The sequence below is a fragment of the Leptopilina boulardi genome, unplaced genomic scaffold, assembly GCF_019393585.1.
Source record: "Leptopilina boulardi isolate dan_hultmark-lab unplaced genomic scaffold, ZJU_Lbou_2.1 LbouV2_216, whole genome shotgun sequence".
In the NCBI taxonomy this organism is placed as follows: Eukaryota; Metazoa; Arthropoda; class Insecta; order Hymenoptera; family Figitidae; genus Leptopilina; species Leptopilina boulardi.
Window position 1 is genome coordinate 4,259,463 of NW_026137770.1, and position 21,518 is coordinate 4,280,980.

At 25.8% G+C, this 21,518-nt stretch overlaps 1 protein-coding gene across 2 annotated transcripts in view; it reads right to left on the minus strand.

Annotated features, from left to right (window-relative positions):
• LOC127279412 (arginine kinase) overlaps nt 1–19,550 on the minus strand; it is a 28,053-nt gene extending 8,503 nt beyond the window's left edge. Inside the window, exon 1 of one of the 2 annotated variants that reach the window (XM_051301758.1) lies at nt 19,317–19,550. Coding sequence is in view for 1 of the 2 variants with exons in the window: in XM_051301757.1 (XP_051157714.1) it covers nt 1,702–1,742 (41 nt within the window). In the remaining variant the exon portion in view is untranslated. Of the gene's footprint in view, nt 1–1,701; nt 2,038–19,316 lie in introns of those variants that run through there. The other variant, XM_051301757.1, reaches the window with a different exon arrangement.
• Between the last annotated feature and the right edge of the window lie 1,968 nt (nt 19,551–21,518).

The window sequence follows — 21,518 nt, forward strand, 5'->3', positions numbered from 1 at the left end:
AAAAGTAGTGCAATACTGATGGTTCCAAAAAGTTATCTATGTTGAAAAATAGTCAGTTTTGTGGAAAACAAATATCACACATAAAATTTTGAGATGCCAGCGCCATCTGCACGGTAGATACTACTATTTTGCGTGTTTTGTCTTTGATGAAACTAATACAATTCATTAATTTGAGTTAGTGCTTTTTAAAGTAAAAAATGCTGAACACGAATATAATAATAGGGGAGAGCGGGGCAAAGCCGCTAATGTAACGTTTATTTGTAAATATTTTCGTTATTACACTATTAATTTACGTGCTTTTTTTCTAATTAATTTAAAACTAATTAACAACAAATTTCAATACCTAATAATTACTTAATTTATTATAAGCCATGATTATTTAATTTAATTATTTTCAAGGTGCAAAAAAAACGGCTTTGCCCTGTATGGCGGGGCAATGACGTTTTTGCTTATATTTTTTAAAGGAAGAAAATTATAGCCGTTAAAACTGTACGAACTTACAGTAAATGGACGAATATCTTTGAAACATAAGTATTTACTACATTAAAAAAAAAATTTAGTTATTTTATAAAAAATAATCATTACTTGTATTTTTAACCTCACATTTTGAATTCGATTCTTTAATGTTTCATTAAAAAGTCTACTTTACCTTCTATTCAAATTGAAAAACAATTTAAATAACCGCGCGAAAATATAATGAAATATTAATGTTGATTTATATTTACCAAAAATTTACAATTTTTTTAAAGTTAATAAAATAAAGTCAATAAATTCACAGTTATAAAGTGCTTAAAACCATTTTTTAAATTTAAAATTTTCGAGCTTTTTCTTTTCTAATTAATTGCTTTAATCATATTAACAATAAACTGTAAACGAAAATTGTAATAGATTAGAAAGAAGGAAGATATTTTAAAAAACGTCTTTACCCCGCTCTTCCCTACGTATTTTTTATATTCCAACGTTACAAATTTCTACAAGCATATTAAAAAAAAGAAAATTATGGGACGATATCGATTGCTCGGTATCCTAATCTATTTAAAAAATATTTACCTCGTTTTTTAAAATGAAGTCCTCTCTCCCAAACCCCCCCCCCCCATCATATTTGCACCTCGTTTTTCAATTATAATTAAATTTTTTGCCTACTAAAAATGAAATTCACAAAAAACAAATTAAGCGGAATGATGCAATATAAAGTAATGCATAAGGCTTTACTGTGTAAAAAATAACTAAGGTTAAATATTGACAAGAAGAAATCAATACAAAGTTTTATTTAGAACAGAATTTTATACTTTAGATTAGTGTTAAAATACCAAGAGTCTTTTAAGTAGCTTACCCTTAAAATTTTAATTCATCTTTTTTGTACGTAAAAGACTATAGCTTTTTTTAGAATGAATCTCTACGTATTCAAAATAAAAAAAAATATATAAAATTAATTGGAAAACTTTTTAACTACATTAATTTTTGTTTTTAAACAACTAGAATGACTTATTGTCATATATAAAAAAAAATATACTAAATTCTATCCGGAAGATGCTAATATACTGATAATATAATTATAATGAAAACTGATACATGTACGTACATGATCGGCAAATTCAGATATCCAAAATTGTGAAAATTAATTGAAAATGAAGTGCTCCAATCTTGAATCGACTGGAAAAACTGACACCTAGACATCGTTTTCAGTAATTAAATACATACTCATCAGCCGAAGCTGTATCCTTGGAAGTACATCCGCCCATTGTCGAAGATTCGCTTGCTTTTCGGTTTTTTTTTCTTTTTAATTTATAAACGTATAAAAAACTATCTGCAGCTCGTTGTTGTTCTTTTTAGAGTCTATATCAGAGAACACAGTTGACAATAGCAAAATCTTTAAAATCGGTTGCTTAAAATTCCACTAATTAAGAGTGTTCATTTAAATTAGTACCGCGAGTGAGATATACACTTTTTTTCTCACAATCTTTTAAAAATATTATTTAATAAAAACTCTGATGGGATTTAAAAATCACAAGTGTCTTTTAAAAGGAAATTTGCAAAAAGATCAGAATCAGAAGTATATGATATTTAATATGCACTATCAATCTCGAGATTGACAATTTTTTTTTCCTCGAAATTTTAAATTTGTTCGAGTAATTAAGTTTATACGTTTGAAATATAAATATGTTGTAAAATTGTTATTGTAATAAAGTTTATATGCAATAAAAGTTTCGCTGTTTGACGTATAGATTCAGATAGAGAGAGAGAGGGGGAAAGGAGTAGCAAGGGTTGATTCTCCACGAGGTTTACACACGATTTGAAGGTAGTATAGTATTTTTAAGTACGTGGGGTTATCAGGAACTGGAGCATATATATAGAGTCTAATTCAATTCTCTGAGCATTGGGTATCTTAATATTTAAAGTTAAATGTAAGATAGGCTATAAGTATAACATGTGATGTATATATATAGTTCGTAAAAAAACGGGTGTTGTAAAATTATGAAATATATGTGAATGTGATTTAATAATTATAATATATTGCGTGATGATGTGAGCACTACAGTATCTACGCTATCACTAAACAGGGAGGCAGCAAAGCTGTAGGTATTCAGTACACTGTGATCAGTCGTTCTCTCTCTCTCTCTTTCTCCCTACTTTTCAGGGTGGGGCACAACGCCGTCCAGCATGGGATACCCGGTCGATAACACGCACCTATACCCCTAAACCACACTCAATACATCAAAATTTTAGATAAATTTATTATTATAATAATTGATACATAAAATTTAAATTAATTTTTTATTTTAACTTTTTATAAAATGTACTAGAATAATAAAATTATTGAAAATTTGATTTCATTTTTTCTTTGAGAAAAAAAAAAGTTTGACATCATATCTTTAAGACATAAGCCTTTATTAAATCCAACGTTATAAAGTATATAAATAACGTGTCAAGTTTCTTATAACTCACAATCTAATCATGTACTGAATTTCTCTACACAGGAAGTGAAAAAAAGTACATTTGAGTTTTGAGAGATTCATCATTTTTTTTTTAAATTTCAAGTTTTATACAATTTAAAAAAAAAATTATATTTAAACTATTTAATCAATTTCTTAAAATTTCTAAATTTTTTTAAAATCCTCTACACCGAAAAAAAATTCTGAAATATATACTTGGCACCTATTTTAGAATATTTAATACTGAAATTCAGTATGTAATATTCTTAAAATAGAATATCAACCACCCCCAAAAATCTTTTTTTTGCAATTTTTACGTAAATGAATAAATGAGTCGAGGGGGAATTTACTCAGGTAGTCAAGTGGTGTACTCTTTCTGTAATACTTGTGTAATACCGTGTACAAATGCGTTATTACGGTGCTGTAATAACGCAAAAAACTCTGTAATATCTCTGTAATAACGTGTAATACTCTGTAATAATGTGTAATACTTAGTAATAAAGGGTAATATGAGGTGTAATACCGGTAGTCAAGTGTACACGTTTTTAAAAAGTAAATTCCTCCTCGAAATGAGTGCACCTGAAATTGACAGAGTTCACTAATGGCACAGTACTGCTACCAGTACCGCAGTAGTCAATTTTTGATAACATCAATTAAATATTTATTAAAATATTTTTTTTTTAGGATTTTGTGTATCGTTTATTATTTTTAAGAAATATTTCATAAACTAGGCGTATAATGACATTTTTATGTCATCATTAGTCACTATCTTGGTCATACTAATCGTAATTTCAATAAGGAAGTAACAAATTAGAAGAATACCTTGTCTTTTTGTTACATATGATAATTTTGATGATTCATCTTTCATTCATTTTATCCATATATGAAATTAGTATTTTGTTCTTGGGTAAAAATTCGTCAAGCGTATACCCACCTCAAAAAATATAAAAAAATATGCTATTTTTGTTAAAATAACTTCTATACAACTTAAACAAACTTTTATTATATGATAATAAAGAACTTTTTATAGATGGGACGTTCAACGTCAAACGGAACAAAGCTATAGCCAAAAATTATCGTATTAAAAAAAATCGTTTAAGGGCTGAAAAAACTTGTACACTCTTGTACTTTCGAAAGCAGATGGGCGATTTCAGAAATTCAATATGGCGCGGCCTGTAGATGTGATATAAGTCATCAATGTCAGGATTCGACAAATACAAACATGAATAAAATTTCCAAAATTAATTAAATTGAATCAAAAAATACACTTTTCAGCATTTTTGGGGTCGCTGAATACGAATCTGAAGACAGATTTTAAAAAATCGAAATGGGGGATCATAAATGACGGTCGATTTTGAAAAATTTAATATTTTTCCTCGAAACTTGCTAATCGGAAGTTTTCTGGGTAGTAGAATACGAATTTGAAGTTAGATTTTAAAAACTCAAAATGACGGATACCAAAATGGTGGTCGATTTTTGTTAAAACTCAATATTTTTTCTCAAAACTGGTTACTTGGGGGTTTTTGGGGTCGCTGAATACAAATCTGTAGTCAGATTTTAAAAATTCAAAATGGTGGATCCAAAATGGTGATCGAGTTTTTTTTAAATTCAATATTTTTTCTCAAAACTGGTTTCTCGGGGGTTTTTGGGGTCGCTGAATACGAATCTGAAGTCAGATTTTAAAATTTCAAAATGGTGGTTGATTTTTGTTAAAACTCAATATTTTTTCTCAAAACTGGTTACTCGGGAGTTTGTGGGATCGCAAAATGCGAATATGTTGTCCATTTACTGTTAATTACAATCCAGTGGTTCATAAATTGTTTCAGACAGTTATCTAAAAAATATACAAGTGCTCCTATGCTTTAAAAATTAGCGACCTCTAAATCACCCAAATAACATATTTAATCAAAAAAATTAAATTTTAACAAAACGGACCGTAATATTGAATATGACATTTTGAATTTTTAAAATCTGACTACAGATTTGTATTCAGCGACCCCAAAGTAACCAGTTTTGAGAAAAAATATTGAGTTTTAACAAAAATCGACCACCATTTTGGTATCCGTCATTTTGAGTTTTTAAAATCTAACTTCAAATTCGTATTCAGCGACCCCAAAAACCCCCGAGAAACCAGTTTTGAGAAAAAATATTGAATTTAAAAAAAACTCGATCACCATTTTGGATCCACCATTTTGAATTTTTAAAATCTGACTACAGATTTGTATTCAGCGACCCCAAAAATGCTGAAAAGTGTATTTTTTGATTCAATTTAATTAATTTTGGATTTGTCGAATCTTGACACACTGAGAAAACTGTTTGGTATCATGTATCAAAGTTTGGTTGTCCCTACCAAATTTTTTATTTGATATATGTGCAACTAACCCGTTTGGTTGGGAGTACTAAATTTTTTTGTCCAACCGTTAAATTTCGCTCAATTGAATTATTTAGTAGGTGTAACCAAATAATTTAGTCTACGTAATAAATACATTTATTAGAATGAAAAAAAATGTTCTGTTGACGTAAATAAAATTTAGTTATTTCAACTTACTGTTTTCGTTGATTAAAAAAATTTTTTTTGTAGAAATAACTAAATAATTTATTTTATATAAAATAGTTTATTTGGTCATTTTTACGATTTTGTATAAAAAATAAGGTATTTTAATTCAAGAGAGATGAGATTAATAATATAACTTTATTAAATTCATTATGCTTAGACATTACAAAAATAATTTATCTTCCCGTAAGTACACACTACGCGCGTTTCATGAAATATCTCAAAATGATATCGCATAAAATTGAGGAGCAAGTTTTCAAAAGTTGATACAGAATGCCACGAGGCATTCTAACCCCCATTCTCTTAGCAAACGTTTTGTCACTTCGTCAGCCATTCTTTCGAAATAAAAGAAACACTTTCAGTACACTTTTAAAAAATAAATATTTATAAAACTTTAATGACACTGCTACGATAATAGACCAGCCGAACAATAAAAACACATGACATAAATGATCGGATAAGCATAACGCGGAAGAGGTCCACGACTGACTAGGCCCTACGACCGACGCCACATTTTCGAGAACAGCGCGTGCGCAATTCTGCGTGCCAGCGATTTAGTACGGAGAACCAAACTGTTTAGTTCGTAGACATGAAACCTTCAAAAATATTTTTTGGTAGAGCAAACTAAATTTTTCGATTGATTGCCACTTTCTTTTCTGTTGTGCCAACCATACTTTAGTAAGGCCAACTAAAAATGCTTAACTAAATTATTTTCTTATTATTACGATATTATTTTTCTCAGTGCTTTGATGACTTATATCGCATCTACAGGCTCCGCCATATTGAATTTCTGAAATCGCCCATCTGCTTTCAAAAGTACAAGAGTATACAAGTTTTTTCAGCCCTTAAACGATTTTTTTTATCAAGACAATTTTTGGCTATAGCTCTGTTCCATTTGACGTGAAACGTCTCACATGCATTTAAAAATATGGTTCTTTAGTAACATTTTATTATTATTATAAAAATTCATGTATGCCTTATTTAAAAATTATGAATGCAATGTTTCAAAAAGACTGTTACGTTACAAAAGTTTAGATTTTCCGCAAAATTGACAATACATATAAATATAACAGGAAACAAATAGTAAACAATAAAAAATTTATTTGAGTTTATAAATAAAGCTTTACCTACACTATAGTTATAAGATAATTAAACTCAAAATATGCGACAAATAATTTTAATTTAGTGAGTATAAGCTTACGTACGTGCAACCGACTTTAGAGGTTATAGGTGAGATATTGACATATACTTAAAATACTTTTATAAATACTCTCTACTAACACAGAAAAAAACTGAACTCAGAATGAGCCGTGTAGGCGGCTCATTTTGATGTGCAACAAAAATGAACCAGGTTGGTGGCGCCACTGTCTTAAAAGCGCCATTTTTGTGCCTGTGGGACAAAAATGATATTTAAGTCTGGATTCACGGGAAAATGAGAGTCTCTTAAAATTCAACTGTAGAGGACGAGTTGCGGGCCATGTGGTAAAAACATGGTGTAGGCTAGGCAAAGAACAAGGGAAGACTCTGGCATTCGTCAAGTCTTACCGGGAAATTTATGGATTTATACTTTTTTCAACAATTTTATTTTTTCTTTGTTCTGTCAAAATAAGAGTCCTCATAAAAAGATGCTTAATCTGCTATTAAAAGTAAAAACCTAGTTAGCTGTAAAAACGAACTTGTAATTATCAAATTTACATAAAAAAAATTTATTATTAGTTGAAAAATAAGCAAAAAAAGAAAAAACAACTTTTTAACGTTTCAACAACACAGCAACACAAATTAACAAATTATTGTTATTTATTATTGTAAAAAAAAAGTTCAATATACAAATTGTAAATTATTTTTTTCTGTAAATAATTGTAATAAAATTTTTGAGTATCTGAAGAAGACAGCTGTGTTGATGAGTCGTTAAGAAGTTTTCTATTTATTTTTCAACCTCAAATGACTTTGAATGATTGACAGTTTTTAAGTGTCATTTTTCTTTTTTTGTTTTACGTAAAACAGTCGAATTATATTATTTTTAGTTGCTTTTGAAAGTATAATAATAAAATATTTTTAGTAATTATGTATGTATTTATATATATACCTATTTTTAAAAAGTTTCACCCCAAAGTTCAAAAAATAAGTGTGGTATAAATTTTTATTTTTTTAGAAATATTAAACCCATCGCTCATAACTTTTGGGTAAAAGTAATTTCAGATATCTCTATATCTTTTTCTTTATTATGTATTTTTATTTCTCTTGTCATCTATATAGTAATCTAAACACTCTGCACCAACAACCTCATGAATTTCCCTCATAAACCTCTCCACGTACCCCTCTCCATAGAACGCTCTACCTTAATACACTGACTGTGAATTACTGATTGCAAGTAAATCTAAAAAAAGAACAACTGTTTATTAAATCAAAGTTATGACCATCTGAATATGACCTATTTTTATAAATTATGTGAAACAGGGGAGAGTTGGATAGCCCCGGACATTTAACCTTAAAAAGGGTTACCGTACTTGGTTATTTAAAAATTACTCTCTAAATCTGAATTAGTAAAAATGTTTACTAATTTAAATTAGTGACTCACTTTTTGCTTTAGAATTAGTTACATTTTACTAATTGATAGTAAAAGATACTAATAATTAGTAAAATTTTACTAATTGAGAAGCAAAAAGTGAGTCACTAATTCAAATTAGTAAACTTTTTTACTAATTCAGATTTAGAGAGTATAACAAATTTCACTCCTTTTTATAAAACTTAACTCTTATTTTTCAGTTTGATCAATTTGGGCGTTTTTAATTTTTTTTTTTTAATTTTTAAGGGTTGATAGAGAGAAATTTAATATTTTACTAAAATGTTCCAAAAATATCTAAAAAAAATTTTTCCCCAAAATGTTTAAAAGTTATCCAACACTACTCTATTTTTTTTTACATTTTTTGTATTTACACCTAGAATACTTTCAAGATATTGTGTAAATTTATAAAATTATACTAAGTGCATAATTTGCTGTTGCATTTTATGAAAATGAAACGTCTATAAAAATCTGGACTTATACAGTGAAGCAAATATTTTTTTTCTATTGTCCTTTTAAAATTCCCAGACTTTCACTGCTTTGCCTGAATGTCGAACGCACCCGGCATTATGAATGAAAGAAATCTTGCGGGGGAAGCCGACCCTCCCGCGTATAAGTTCTAAAAAATAAAGAATGTAACTGATCATAAGAATGTTTTGTATTCTGCAAGCAACCAGCACTTAAAGCGAACCACATATGCTTTGCCACGTCATCGCTTGTGGATGACAGCAACCTTTTAGCGACTCGACACTCTCCCTACAACTTGTAAAAAAATATTTAACAATATATTTAATATTTAATAATTTTATAAACGAAATTTTAAATGCAATGGTTTTAATTTTTTAACTAAATTTCACCATTTCCAATTTTATGACTCGGAAAAATCGAAAATATTTCATCTCTAAAAATAAAGAACATCGTTTAATGTATCAATTATACTTTGCATGTTGAGAGTACTATTTCTGGTACAATATTTGGATATATTAATAAAATATTTTTAGTTGCAGTTTTTTAGAAAAACATGATTCATACGAAAAAAATACACGAGACATAAAATGTTTACAAATGGCAATTGTTTCTGTACAAAAAAATGTCAATATTTGCCAAGTTACTAAGGTAACAAATAAATGTTATTTGCCTCTTTATCGTTAGTAAAAAAGCAAAAATTGCCTTTTCTCAAAGAAACAATTGCCTTGGTAACGCATCATAAATTGCCGTATTAAAAAGTAGATTTTAATTTCTTTTTTTTCCCAGTATATTTTAATTCGTTTTCTATACAACTTTTGTTTAAAACATTTTTCAAGTTTTTGTTCATTAACAAAAGATAAATACAAAATGTCTATAATTTAAAGGGGATTTCTTTTTAAATCTATTTTACGATGAAAATGACCTAATCGCCAATTTTCTCTATCGCCTTGTAATCAGCGCATCGAGTTACTCATGAGTATGCGTCGATGGCGATGTCGTGTCAAATTCTCTCGGAAAGGCATAGCCACATAATTGAACTTGTCATGATTTTGAGAGATAAACAAGTTTTAATACTCTCTTTGTTCATGTAAAATTGAAACATTAACAGATATGTTCGGTATTAAACATTTATTTTTATTACTTAACATATATATATATATATATATACTGTACAGGTAGATGTATTTATAAGAATTCAAAGATTTTTCAAGAAATTTAATCTATTTCCATCGTAACAATATTATTTTTATTTGCAATTAATAAGAGATGTGTAAATACTCAAATTTTAGATGAACTTATAGTGAAAATCAAATTTTTACAATTTGCATACTTATACAATTAATTATTTGATTACACCGGTTAAGTTCGAATAAAAAAAATGTATATATTTTATGTATTCACTCAATATTTTCTGAGTGAATAACCACTTAAATCCATTTTCGCTAGAATAGAGAATACAATATCTATGAAACAGTATTTATTTGAACTATTATAGGAAATATTCAATTTCCTTAAGAAAATGAAAATAGTAATATGCCTATTAATTTTACACTCAGAAAAAAATTCGTTTGAAGCAACCAAATTTTGGTTAAATCAACAAAATAAATGCATTGATATACAGTTAACCAAACGTTTATTTAGCTCAATCAAATTTTTTCTTTGTTCAAAAAATTTATTAAAATAAACCTAACAGTTATTTAGATCAAATAAATATTTATTTGAATTAAACAAATTTTGTTTGAACTAACCAAAAAATTGGGTAAATATAAAAAAATGGTACATTTGGTTCAAACATATCTTTTTTCTGAGTGATATAGATTAAACATTTATTTGAACTTGTTAAACGTTATAAGTAATCTATTAAATAGATTTCCTAATTTTATATATATGTATCTATATATTGTACTTTTGATATGTCACTGTTCATAAATTTTTTAACGTGTATGAGACTTTAAAAAGTATTATTACTATAAATAAAAAGAATTCTTATGTTATCATAAATTTGATAAAAATGTCAGTTATGTGGTTGTGCCTTTCCTCCATAAAATTGTAATCCGCGTTTGGTTCGATTTATATTTTTAGTTGCGGTTTTCCCGAAAAATATTACTCAAGCGAAAAAACAGATAAGACATGCTGATAAAAATCATGACTTTTTTAAAAAAAGTACAAAAAATCCGCATATTTTAATTTTGTATTATAAAAGTAGCGAAGAAAACATTACTTAAAACTTCAAAATAAGCTTATAATAATTAAATGTCAAAACAATATTCTATTTTTCAAAAATAAAAAAAGAAATATCAAGATTTTTTAATGATCTATTTATTTTTTACCATACTTAGGCGCATGATTATTCCATAAAGTAGTGTTTAAAAAAAGGTGAATGAATTGGAAGTTTTTTCCATTCATGTAAATGAATTTTAAGAACATTGAATGAAATTTAAGTTATATAATAACTGAAAATTCATGCGTTGTAGCCGTAACGCATGCGTATGCATGAATTTTCAGTAATTATATAACTTAAATATCATGCAATGTTCTTAAAATTCATTTACATGAATGGAAAAAACTTCCAATTCATTCACATTTTTTTAAATATCAATAAAACGAGTTTTTCGAGAATGTGTGGCATAAAGAATTTTATTAGAAATAATTATTTTTTATACGAATTTTCAATTTTCCAATTAAAATTTGACATAATAATTATAATAATAATAATAATAATAATAATAATAATAATAATTATTATTATTATTATTATTATTATTTATTATCATTGTAAAACATTTTTTGTCATTTTCTTCACTTAAATATGGTATTTTTCCTTCATACCAGAAAGAAAGTTTTAATTTTTAAAAAGAAAAAAAGTTACCCATATTGTTAAAAATTATTTCATAATTTGTCAACAATTTAAACAAATTTTATCATCTGTCAATCAATTTTCATAAAACATATTTTTTTAGGTAGCCTATAGTTTCATCCATAAAACTTGTAAGGGAATAAATTTAACAAATTTTCATAACAATTTTCTTATCAATAAAATGACCTGATAAATATCCTATAAAGATTTTGGAAACAGAATGAAAAAATATTTCATTTAAGATAAATTTTATCCATAAAACATATGGGGGTATTAAATCTTACAGTATATACGATTTTGGACTATTAATTCAAATTACATTCTAAAATAACAAGATTTTTTGAAAATATAATAGTTCTTTTAACCCTTCTAAATTATGTAATCATTGCCCTTAATTATTGTATGATTTTCCCTCTTGGATAATTAAATAGAATATCTGTGAATGATATATGTTATGTCTACTACTTAGAGTGTTGTCCTATATAGATCACCCTCAAATAAAGTTATTTTGACCCTTAAGATTACACATTAATACCCCATTTTCCTGTGTGTATATATGTATGTATCTATATAGGGTTATATATAAATATACTATATGTATCTATATACTCAAACTAGTGTAGAACATACATTTAACAGATATACAATTTAACTATCCTAGAGGGAAAATCAAATTATCGTAGGGGGAAAAGTTACCTATATTGAGACACAATTTCACTATATTTAGAAGGGATAAATCGACCATTATAAAGGGATTGAAAATACTTTGTGAATCTGGTTGAATTTAACTTGTCGTAGTAAAATGTACTTATTTTTGTTGATTTTTTTTGTATTCTCTATATTAATTTATAGATGTATTTTACATCATGACATTTAATAATTGTAAATGTGAAGTCAAATTAAAAAAAACCTAAATGTCGGAACTAGTATTTAATTAAAAAATCAACAAAATTCACTAAGTGTGAGAATTAAAGAGAATTTAATATTTTAAATTTATAATATGATATGTACTATATACTTACATTCCTAGTTGAAAAGTCCGTGATTTGCCGGAGTTTAACACTGACACATTATTAATAGTCAGTATAGATTTTTGGAACCAAACAATATTGGCAGTATACTGGCATAAAGGCCGTATCATTACTATGTGGGTGGTTAAGAAAAAACAAAAATTAAAAAATTAATAAAAATGTTGCAAGAGGTCCAAAACGACTATTTTTTGATAGAAATTCCAATATTATTATTAAATATTAAATTAAATATTTCTAATTATATTCAGGATTTATTTTATAACTTTGAAATAAAAGATTTAATCTGGGTGTCTACTAATTTCGTTCAATGAAATTCCCTGTCATTTCCCAGTTTTTTCTTAGTTTATTTTTTTTTTTTTGTCAAATATACATTGTACAAATTGTACATTTGTCATTTCAGAAGTTATTTTTTTAATCACAATTCGGAATAAGCTAACGAATTTAAATAAAACTTAAAGGGCAAAAAATAGCAATTTTTTAAAAATTTTTTTTAAAGAAATAAGTTATTAATTTATTAGAATGAATTTTTTTTCATCGATTATGTAGATAAATTTTAAAGTAAAAACAAAAATTATAATTTTTATAAAAAAAACCATTTTTGTGACTGCTGCAACAATTTAACGATGGCTTTTCTAAAACAAAAAAAGTGTTTTACGGTGAGGAAGATATTTTCTAACTGGATTATCTGCTCTCTAAATCTGAATTAGCGACTATTCGCTTTGAATTAGTAACTATTCGCTTATTCTTAGCGCAGAGTAAATGAAAAATATTTAGTTAATATAAAATTAAATGTTGTCTTTAATCGAAGGAATGAAAAAAATATTAGATTTACACAAAATGGCAGCTTTAAAAAAACTAAATTAAACATTTTTTTTAGAAGCTGCAACATTGTGTAAATGTAATACTTTTTTCATTCCTTCAAGAAAAACAAGATTTGATATTATATTAAATAAAAATTTTGCTGTTTTTAATTTCAGATGATCCAGTTAGAAAATATCTTGCTCACCGTAAGACACTTTTTTTCAGAGAAGCCGTGGGAAAATCGTTGCAGCAGCCACAAAAATCGATGTTTTTTGAAAATGTAAAAATATTATTTTTACTTTAAAAGTTACATAATCCGATGCAAAAAATAACAACTTTCTTTGAAAAAAATTTTCAAAAAATTTATTTTTTGCCTCTTCACAAGATATAACCCTTTAATATACATATTAAAAACAAATACTTAAAACAAGTATGATTGTGTACTACTTTTAAGGTGTTAACAAAAAAAGGTCAGAACACCTGAAATTCATCTTATGAGCCGAATACTTTAAGCCATAAATCGTACTGAAAAATTTTTTCTAAAAGTTCTTTAAATAAACTAATATTATGATCACAATTTATAGGTTAGAATCAGAGGCAATACAAATTAATGAGAAAATGTAAAAAATAAGAATCTATTTATATACATTTGCAATTACAAAATAAATTTCTTTAAAATATAAATATTATTCTATTAAATAATGCTGTATTAGACAGATTATCCTCTAAAAACTGACTAAAAATTTCTTAAACATCGACCGTGACAACCATTTATCGATCCTCGGACAGAGGCTTAGTGCGCACGCGCGTCTATAGCTTTGTTATTAATGTACAAAAAGGACTAAAAAGTAGTTCTATAAGGACTTTTTCCCTATACCTCAAATCTTAATATTCTATTAAGTCAACTGTGTCTACTTTCAAGGTGCTTTTAAGACTGAATTTTTTTATTTACTTAATTGAAGTTAAAACTGAAAAGTAGTAAGTTATAATTTTAAGTAATTGTTTTTAGTGTTTATAGACCTCGAAATGAAATGACCTAAAGATCAGAATATTCCTTACTTTTACAGCTTTCATATCCATAAAGAAAATTGGACTAATTCCCAGTTTTTCCCGGACAATTTAAATTCCCATCTATTTCCCAGTTAGTAGACATCCTGATAAAGTATTTTAGAAAATAATTTTTCGGAAAATTCCAATGCTCTTTTTTCCGGATATGTCGTTAATTTTCTTAATTTCTACTTTTTAAAAACTTTTTAATTGATTTTGTTGAAATTTCTATAGCAAAAATATAAAATCGCGCCAAAAAGTCAAAAAACAAAAAAAAAATACTGAGCTTCATAATTTGAAATTTTTATATCAGATTACGTTTCAATCTTAATAATCTCATTTGCTAATTAAAAAAAAAAAATGTTGATGGAATGCCTTTTGATTTTTGAGATATCAAACAAAGAAGTTCATTCCATGCGCTCGCGATTATATTGGTAGACGGATATGTAATTACAGACCGTATTCATACTCATTAAAAAAATGTCAATTAAAAATGTTATTAAAAAAAAAATACAAATTTGTATTTCGTAAAAACTTAAAAATGATTAAAAATAATGAATAATTTTTTAATTTATATCAAATGTGTATTTTATATATATAAATAGGTCAATCAAATGCTTTCGAAAATGCTTTTCTATTAATACAATAAACTAGATGCATCATCAACATAAAGAAAATATAACTTTGTTAATTAACAAACTTTGACAAACATTCAAAAAATTTTAAATCAACAGACTCTATATTTGAATTAGTGAAAACTTTAAAATAATTTAAATTAGTTACAATTTCCACTAAGTTTTAGAAAAAACCTTCTTTTTTGATTTAGATAGTTATACATTTTTTTTTATGTGTCTGAAGTTCTGAACGTTAAAATGAAAAAAAAAAATTGTTTACCTACTTTTTTCACTTTAAATTTTTTATAAATATATTATAAATTATATAAATTTATATATTATATTGCTGCACAGAAAATTTGTTCGCTGTCCCTATATTAGCAAACCTAATTTGATGTGGTAGTAAAAATAGTTCGCTGCCACAGTAAACTTTTTCTATGCGTGTGTATCCAAAAATAAATTAATAATATTAAATGTTTAACGTATTGTTTTTATTTTTCATGGCTGTAAATTTTTTCTAGAAATTTCCAATGTAAATTAAATTACTAATGAACAGCTTTTTATTAATTCAAATTTAGAGAGCAGAACAATGATTTATATAAAAAAAAGGGAGGTCAAATTATGGTTAGGAGTTTGCGATGCTTGCACAACAGTAGTGTTCACGGTGATGTGAAAAAACTGACGTAAGAATATTGAAATTTTTAAATTATATAAATAATTAACCATAACATTTTTTTTGTATTGTAATTAAAAATTTATATATATATGTGCATTAATTGATTTAACGATTTATCAACACTTTTGCACATCACTGTTTATTATATGTTAGACTCCTTCATAAAATTTCAGCTCAATTCATTCAATATTTTACAAGAAACCCATCCGACAAATTAACATTGTGGCGATCATGTGACCTAACAGTCATATGCTGTTAAGATATCGTTCTACAATTTACATTATATAATCCAAAGATTTTAAGCTATCTTTTAAGATATTTTTAAATATTAGAAAAATGATCAAAGTCCATGAAAAAAAAATTAAATACATTAATTTTAACTTATTTTTATGAAAATTCAATTTTAAAAATTAATTTCAATATTTCAAATATCATTAAATTTATAAATTATTTGTTTATTTAATTATTTGTTCGAATTAGTATTTTGCAGAATTTTCATCAAAACGATTTTCTATATTACAGAATATTTATGTAACTAAAAATTTACTTTACAGAATTTTTATTTGTTCCAATTTTTATTTTTTCGAATTTTCATTTAACATAATAGGCATTTTAAAGAATTTTTATTGGGTAGAATTTCATTATATAGAATTTTTTTTCAGATGAATTTTCATTTGTCCGAAATTGCAAATGGCCGAACAAACAATCGACAGAAAGATTTCGGCGCGATTTTTAAAATCAACCAATCACAATTTTATGGATAATTTTTGATTGGTGGATTTTCAAAATCGCGCGGAAATCTTTCTTCTGTTGATTGTTTGTTCGGCCATTTGCAATTTCGGACAAATGAAAATTCTATAAATTAGAAATTTTGTTAAATTATTTTTCGGTTAAGTAAAAATTCTGTAGTATGAAATATCGGTTATATAGAAATTATATCAAATAATAATTTGAACAAATGAAAATTCTACCCAATAAAAATTCTTTAAAATGCCTATTATGTTAAATGAAAATTCGAGAAAATAAAAATTCTGACAAATAAAAATTCTGTGAAGTGAATTTTTGGTTACATAAAAATTCTGTAATATAAAAAATCGTTTTGATGAAAATTCTGCAAAATACTAATTCGAACAAATAAAAATTGGGCTCAAAAATAATTATGACAAATGAAATTCCATAAAATGAAAATTCTAACTAATGATTTTTATAGGATTATGTTCTAAAAATCAAAAATGCGTCCCCATCTTGGCCACTACAAAGCAATTCTAAGTTTACAAAAAACTATAAAATATTTAAAAATATTTTTCAATTTCGAAATTCTTTTAAAACACTTAAATGTATGTACTTTTGAATAAAATGTTTCTTTATTTAAAAGAAAAATTATTCAAATGAAAAAAAAAATTGTCAAATATCAATTTTTTACTACTACAATATTAGATATAATCCCTTAAAAGTGATGCTGAAACGAAGTTGTCCGTTACACGAATCTGACCCACATTTTATTGAAAAAATAAAAAAACTTTATGTTTAATTTTTCTTAGATTATTATAAAAAAAAAAAAAAAAAAAAATGAAAGTAAAGTTTTTGTTTCTATAGTTCCTGTTTAAAATTTTTTTTTAATCATTATAGAAGGGGTGGTCTTATATATTTCTCGATGGTATAGTGTACATGTATAAATAAGTATTAAATGTTTGAAAATATATTAATATTACACTCTGATAAATACAATAGATTGGCACAAATAAATTATAGATTATCAATAATTCGTTTGTGTTTTCAACAAAAAAAAAAAATCCTTGTCGTGACAAGTAATTTAAAGGCAAATAATCGATTAGTAGTATGCGCTTTGGGTAACCTTGAATACACAACCTTGACTTTGTAACCTTGACAAATGAAACTATAGGTGGTAAAAAGCAAGCTCCGAGTTCTGGCCAATATATATATGTATACAAGTTTCAACATATATATATATATATTTTCTTATTTATATATATATATAAGAAAAAGAACAAAAGCTAGTTAAACCAAATTTTGGATCTTAGTATATAAAAAATAATATTATTTTAAATAAACAATATATTAAGTACACAAAACATTGTTTTGAAATAAACAAAGAGTTATTGATTTTGTACTCATGCTTATTGCAAAAAGTCATTTTTTTTTTCGAAGAACATACGCTTTTTATTCGAAAAATGTCCTAGAAAATAACCTCCAAGAATCAGGTTAAATTTCCAATAAAAAAAAATAATAATAACAATAAATAAATAAAATGCAATTAATAATATTTAAATTTCAAAATTTTAAGTATGTTTAACTTAAATTTATATGCACATTACGAACCAATCTATGAAAAGATTACAAAATTTAAAAACTTTAATTAATTTTTTGATTAATAAAAAACTTAAATAGAAGATGGTCCCAAATTTAAATGTTGAGAGTATTTAATGAAAAAAGAAAAATTAAAAATTTATATAAACGTTTGCAAAAAAAAAAGTTTTGATTTTTGAAAAATTTGTTATTTCTTCACTTATGTTTTATCAATAATTATCAATTATTAACAAATTAAAGAATAATTATTTAATAATTAAACTTATTTAAAATTAAAAAATTTAATTTTTTTTATCACATTACTAATCAAGTAATTAAAAAAATAATTAATTGGAAAAAAATTAGAAAAATTGAGAAATAAATTCAGCATAACGTATATATTAATATTTAAAATAAATACAAATTCAAAGAAAAGAGATTTTAAATTCCAATTGAGAGTAATTATAAAACTGCGACAATAAATTTAATAGTTTTGTTTATAACCTAAACTGTATGAAACATTATGTATGTTTTAGTGTTTTTCAAAAAAAAAAAAAACCTTTAAAAAATTTAGCAATTTAAAAATAAACAGAATCATTGTCATTCTGAACGTTGAAATCTTTTAGCTTATATAAGAGCTGCGCCCACTAGATAAGTAAATATATATTGTAATGACGTACACATCCACCAAATTTTTTTTTTTCAATATTAAAATATCGCCCTTGAGGACAATTTGTATAAAATAAAAAAAATGAAATTCAAAAAATTAATTAACTAATTGATGAAAAATAAAACAGATTATAATTAAATATAGCGTATAAAAAATTGAAACAGAAATTTTTTTTTAATGTGATATAATAGTTATGTAGATACACACAATATCACAGGTATTCTAACAATTCGTTTTAAATTTAATCCTGCTTGCCAGCAGTGTTTGATGTACGTGTAGTGAACTATAACAAAGTATAATCTTACAAGACCACACCTGCTATCGTTTTAATTAAAATATTCAGCAATTGTTTTTAAAAACATACATGAATAAAAAATGGCAATAAAAAATTTTGTATTGTGATTTTTTAATTTGAAAAATTACCTGGAATTAAAATATTTATGCAATCTTCAAGAACGGAACTAAATTTTAAGTGAATTTCTGTTTTTTTTTTTTTATTTTAACTTCCAAAAAATATTTTTTACTAACACTTCATTAAGAACACATATATAAAAAATCTATCACAGTTCAATTGTTTTATCTACAGAATTTAGATTTTCTTTCTTTTATATATGAAAAATAAAAAATTATGACATAAATTAATATTTTTTTAAAAAGAAAATATTAAATAGACCTCGATATAGCAAATTAATTTATAATTACATATATATAGAGATTTTAAGGTTCAATGAATAAATGTAAAAATTATTATCACAAGAAAATATATAATATAATTTTAAAAATAATGTTACATACCTTTATCGAAAATAAAGATACAGGAAATGCAGGTATAAGATGCTCACGGCTTCTTTTGAGGTAGATTGAACGTCAGACAAATACGCGGACCAGGAAGAATGTGTGACCGACTACAAGTCTTAACAAGTCTAGAAGTGAGGAGCAAGAAGAGTACAGTCAAACGTAGAACTCAACCAGTACTGCAACTGGGCTGAAATTTCGCTCGAGATAGTCGAACCTTTTCGTTTCAACCACACTCACACATATTCAAACACATGTGCGCAACGCTAACCCCTCTCTGTTTCTCTCACATGAACATAGAAACACACATTTACAGTTAGCTCAGCTGGCAATGAGAATCTCCTGCCCGCCAACCAAATTGGTACATACATACTATTGAAGATCCCTTAGCTCCAAGGTTATCCCCTCTACTTATATTCAGTTCAATTTTTCGAGCTAAACTATATTTGCTATCCTGATCTTGATGCCATCTCTACATATATAGAGGATTATTTTTGTATCCTGCGTATGTGTGAATTTATACACATGCATACAACCGAATAGGGATGGGTTATCAAAAAAAAATCGTCCATTTCGATACATAACGGCAAAAAAGTTATGTTAAAAAGAATCGATTATTTTAATGTCATAAATCGACTTCATAAAATATTTTTTAAAAATTTCGTTTCTCAATATTTCTTATAACAAAAATTGTAAAAGAGTACAAAGATGAATAGTTACATAATTCTTTATATACGAACCCTGTATTGTATATAGCTATATATCACACAGGAAGTATTGAGTATAATGCAGTCCAGTGTGACACGTCATCCATTTTGCATTTGAACTTCAATAGTTTTAGAACATAGGATGACCAGGTTTAGAGGAAAACTTTGAAGGACGGTTTAGCAAACTGCTCGATTACTAATTAACAAAATAATGACTACTATAGAAAATGGAAAAAAGAAAATAAATAAAAAGAAATTCTGTAAAGCCCCACAGCACCAAAACTTTCCTAAAAATTTCCTAAAGATTTATTTGAAATGTTCGGAATATTTAATTGCAATGTTTATTAAAAATTGTGTAAAGATTTAAATGTCCCACTTGAATAAATGTTCAGGATAGTTTAACACTAAATATTTATTTAATCGGGACATTTAAATCTTTACACAATTTTAACTAAACATTGCAATTAAATATTTCGAACATTTCAAACAAATCTTTAGGAAATCTTTAGGAAAGTTTCGGTGCTGTGGGGAAATATTAGAATGTTCACCTAAAGGTAATATTGAGGTAGTATTACATGGTAATATTCAAGAAATATTACGTGGTAATATTAAGGTGAAATATTTAGGTAATATATTACTCTCACTGTATATAGGTGACGCTTCGCGACAAAAGATACTTAAGCTCCCATAATTTTTAAGATATATTTAGTGATAGTTTTACCTCAATAAAAAGTTCTATTTTAATTAGGCAAAATCAAAAATAAATTTTATTGAATATTTTAGATGTAATAAAAACTTAAACATCAATAATTTGGTATAAAGTGTTGACCCCTTTATGTATTTTCACTTCAAAAATCAAAAACATAACCTAAAAATTTTGGGAGCTTAGCTATAACTTTTTTCACGGAGCGTCAAATATAATATTAGAAAACTTGTAATGTAATATCACTGATATTAAGGTAATATTACGTACTTCTTGGATCACGATTACAAATATATAGTAAGGTTACTAATTATGCTATTTAATATATAATATTTAGCTGATTTTAATGAAATGTTATTGCAAATTAAATCCATAATTTAATTTTCTATGAGCACTTTCTTAAAACATAAAATTACATTCCTGTTTCATGAAAACTACATATAAAATCACCTTAACTCTTTGCCAAAATGTTATAGGTATCAAGGTTAAGTTGATTTTAGTTTTCATTATTTATGAGAGTATATAATATACACTTTTTCAAAAAGTGGTGATAGAATTAGATCGTAATTTTTATTTGCAACAAAAATTTCTACAAAATTAGATATGTTTTATATATACGCTATAAACAATCAAAAATTCCTAATTTAGCAGTCTTACATTATTGAACTTATTCAGGAAAGATAAAATAATGCTGTAAAATACCTATTGAAAACCTATTGATTTGATAAAAAAAATGTTATTAATTTCTTGTATAACAACATAGCATGATAATGTAAAAAAATTTTGAAGTTT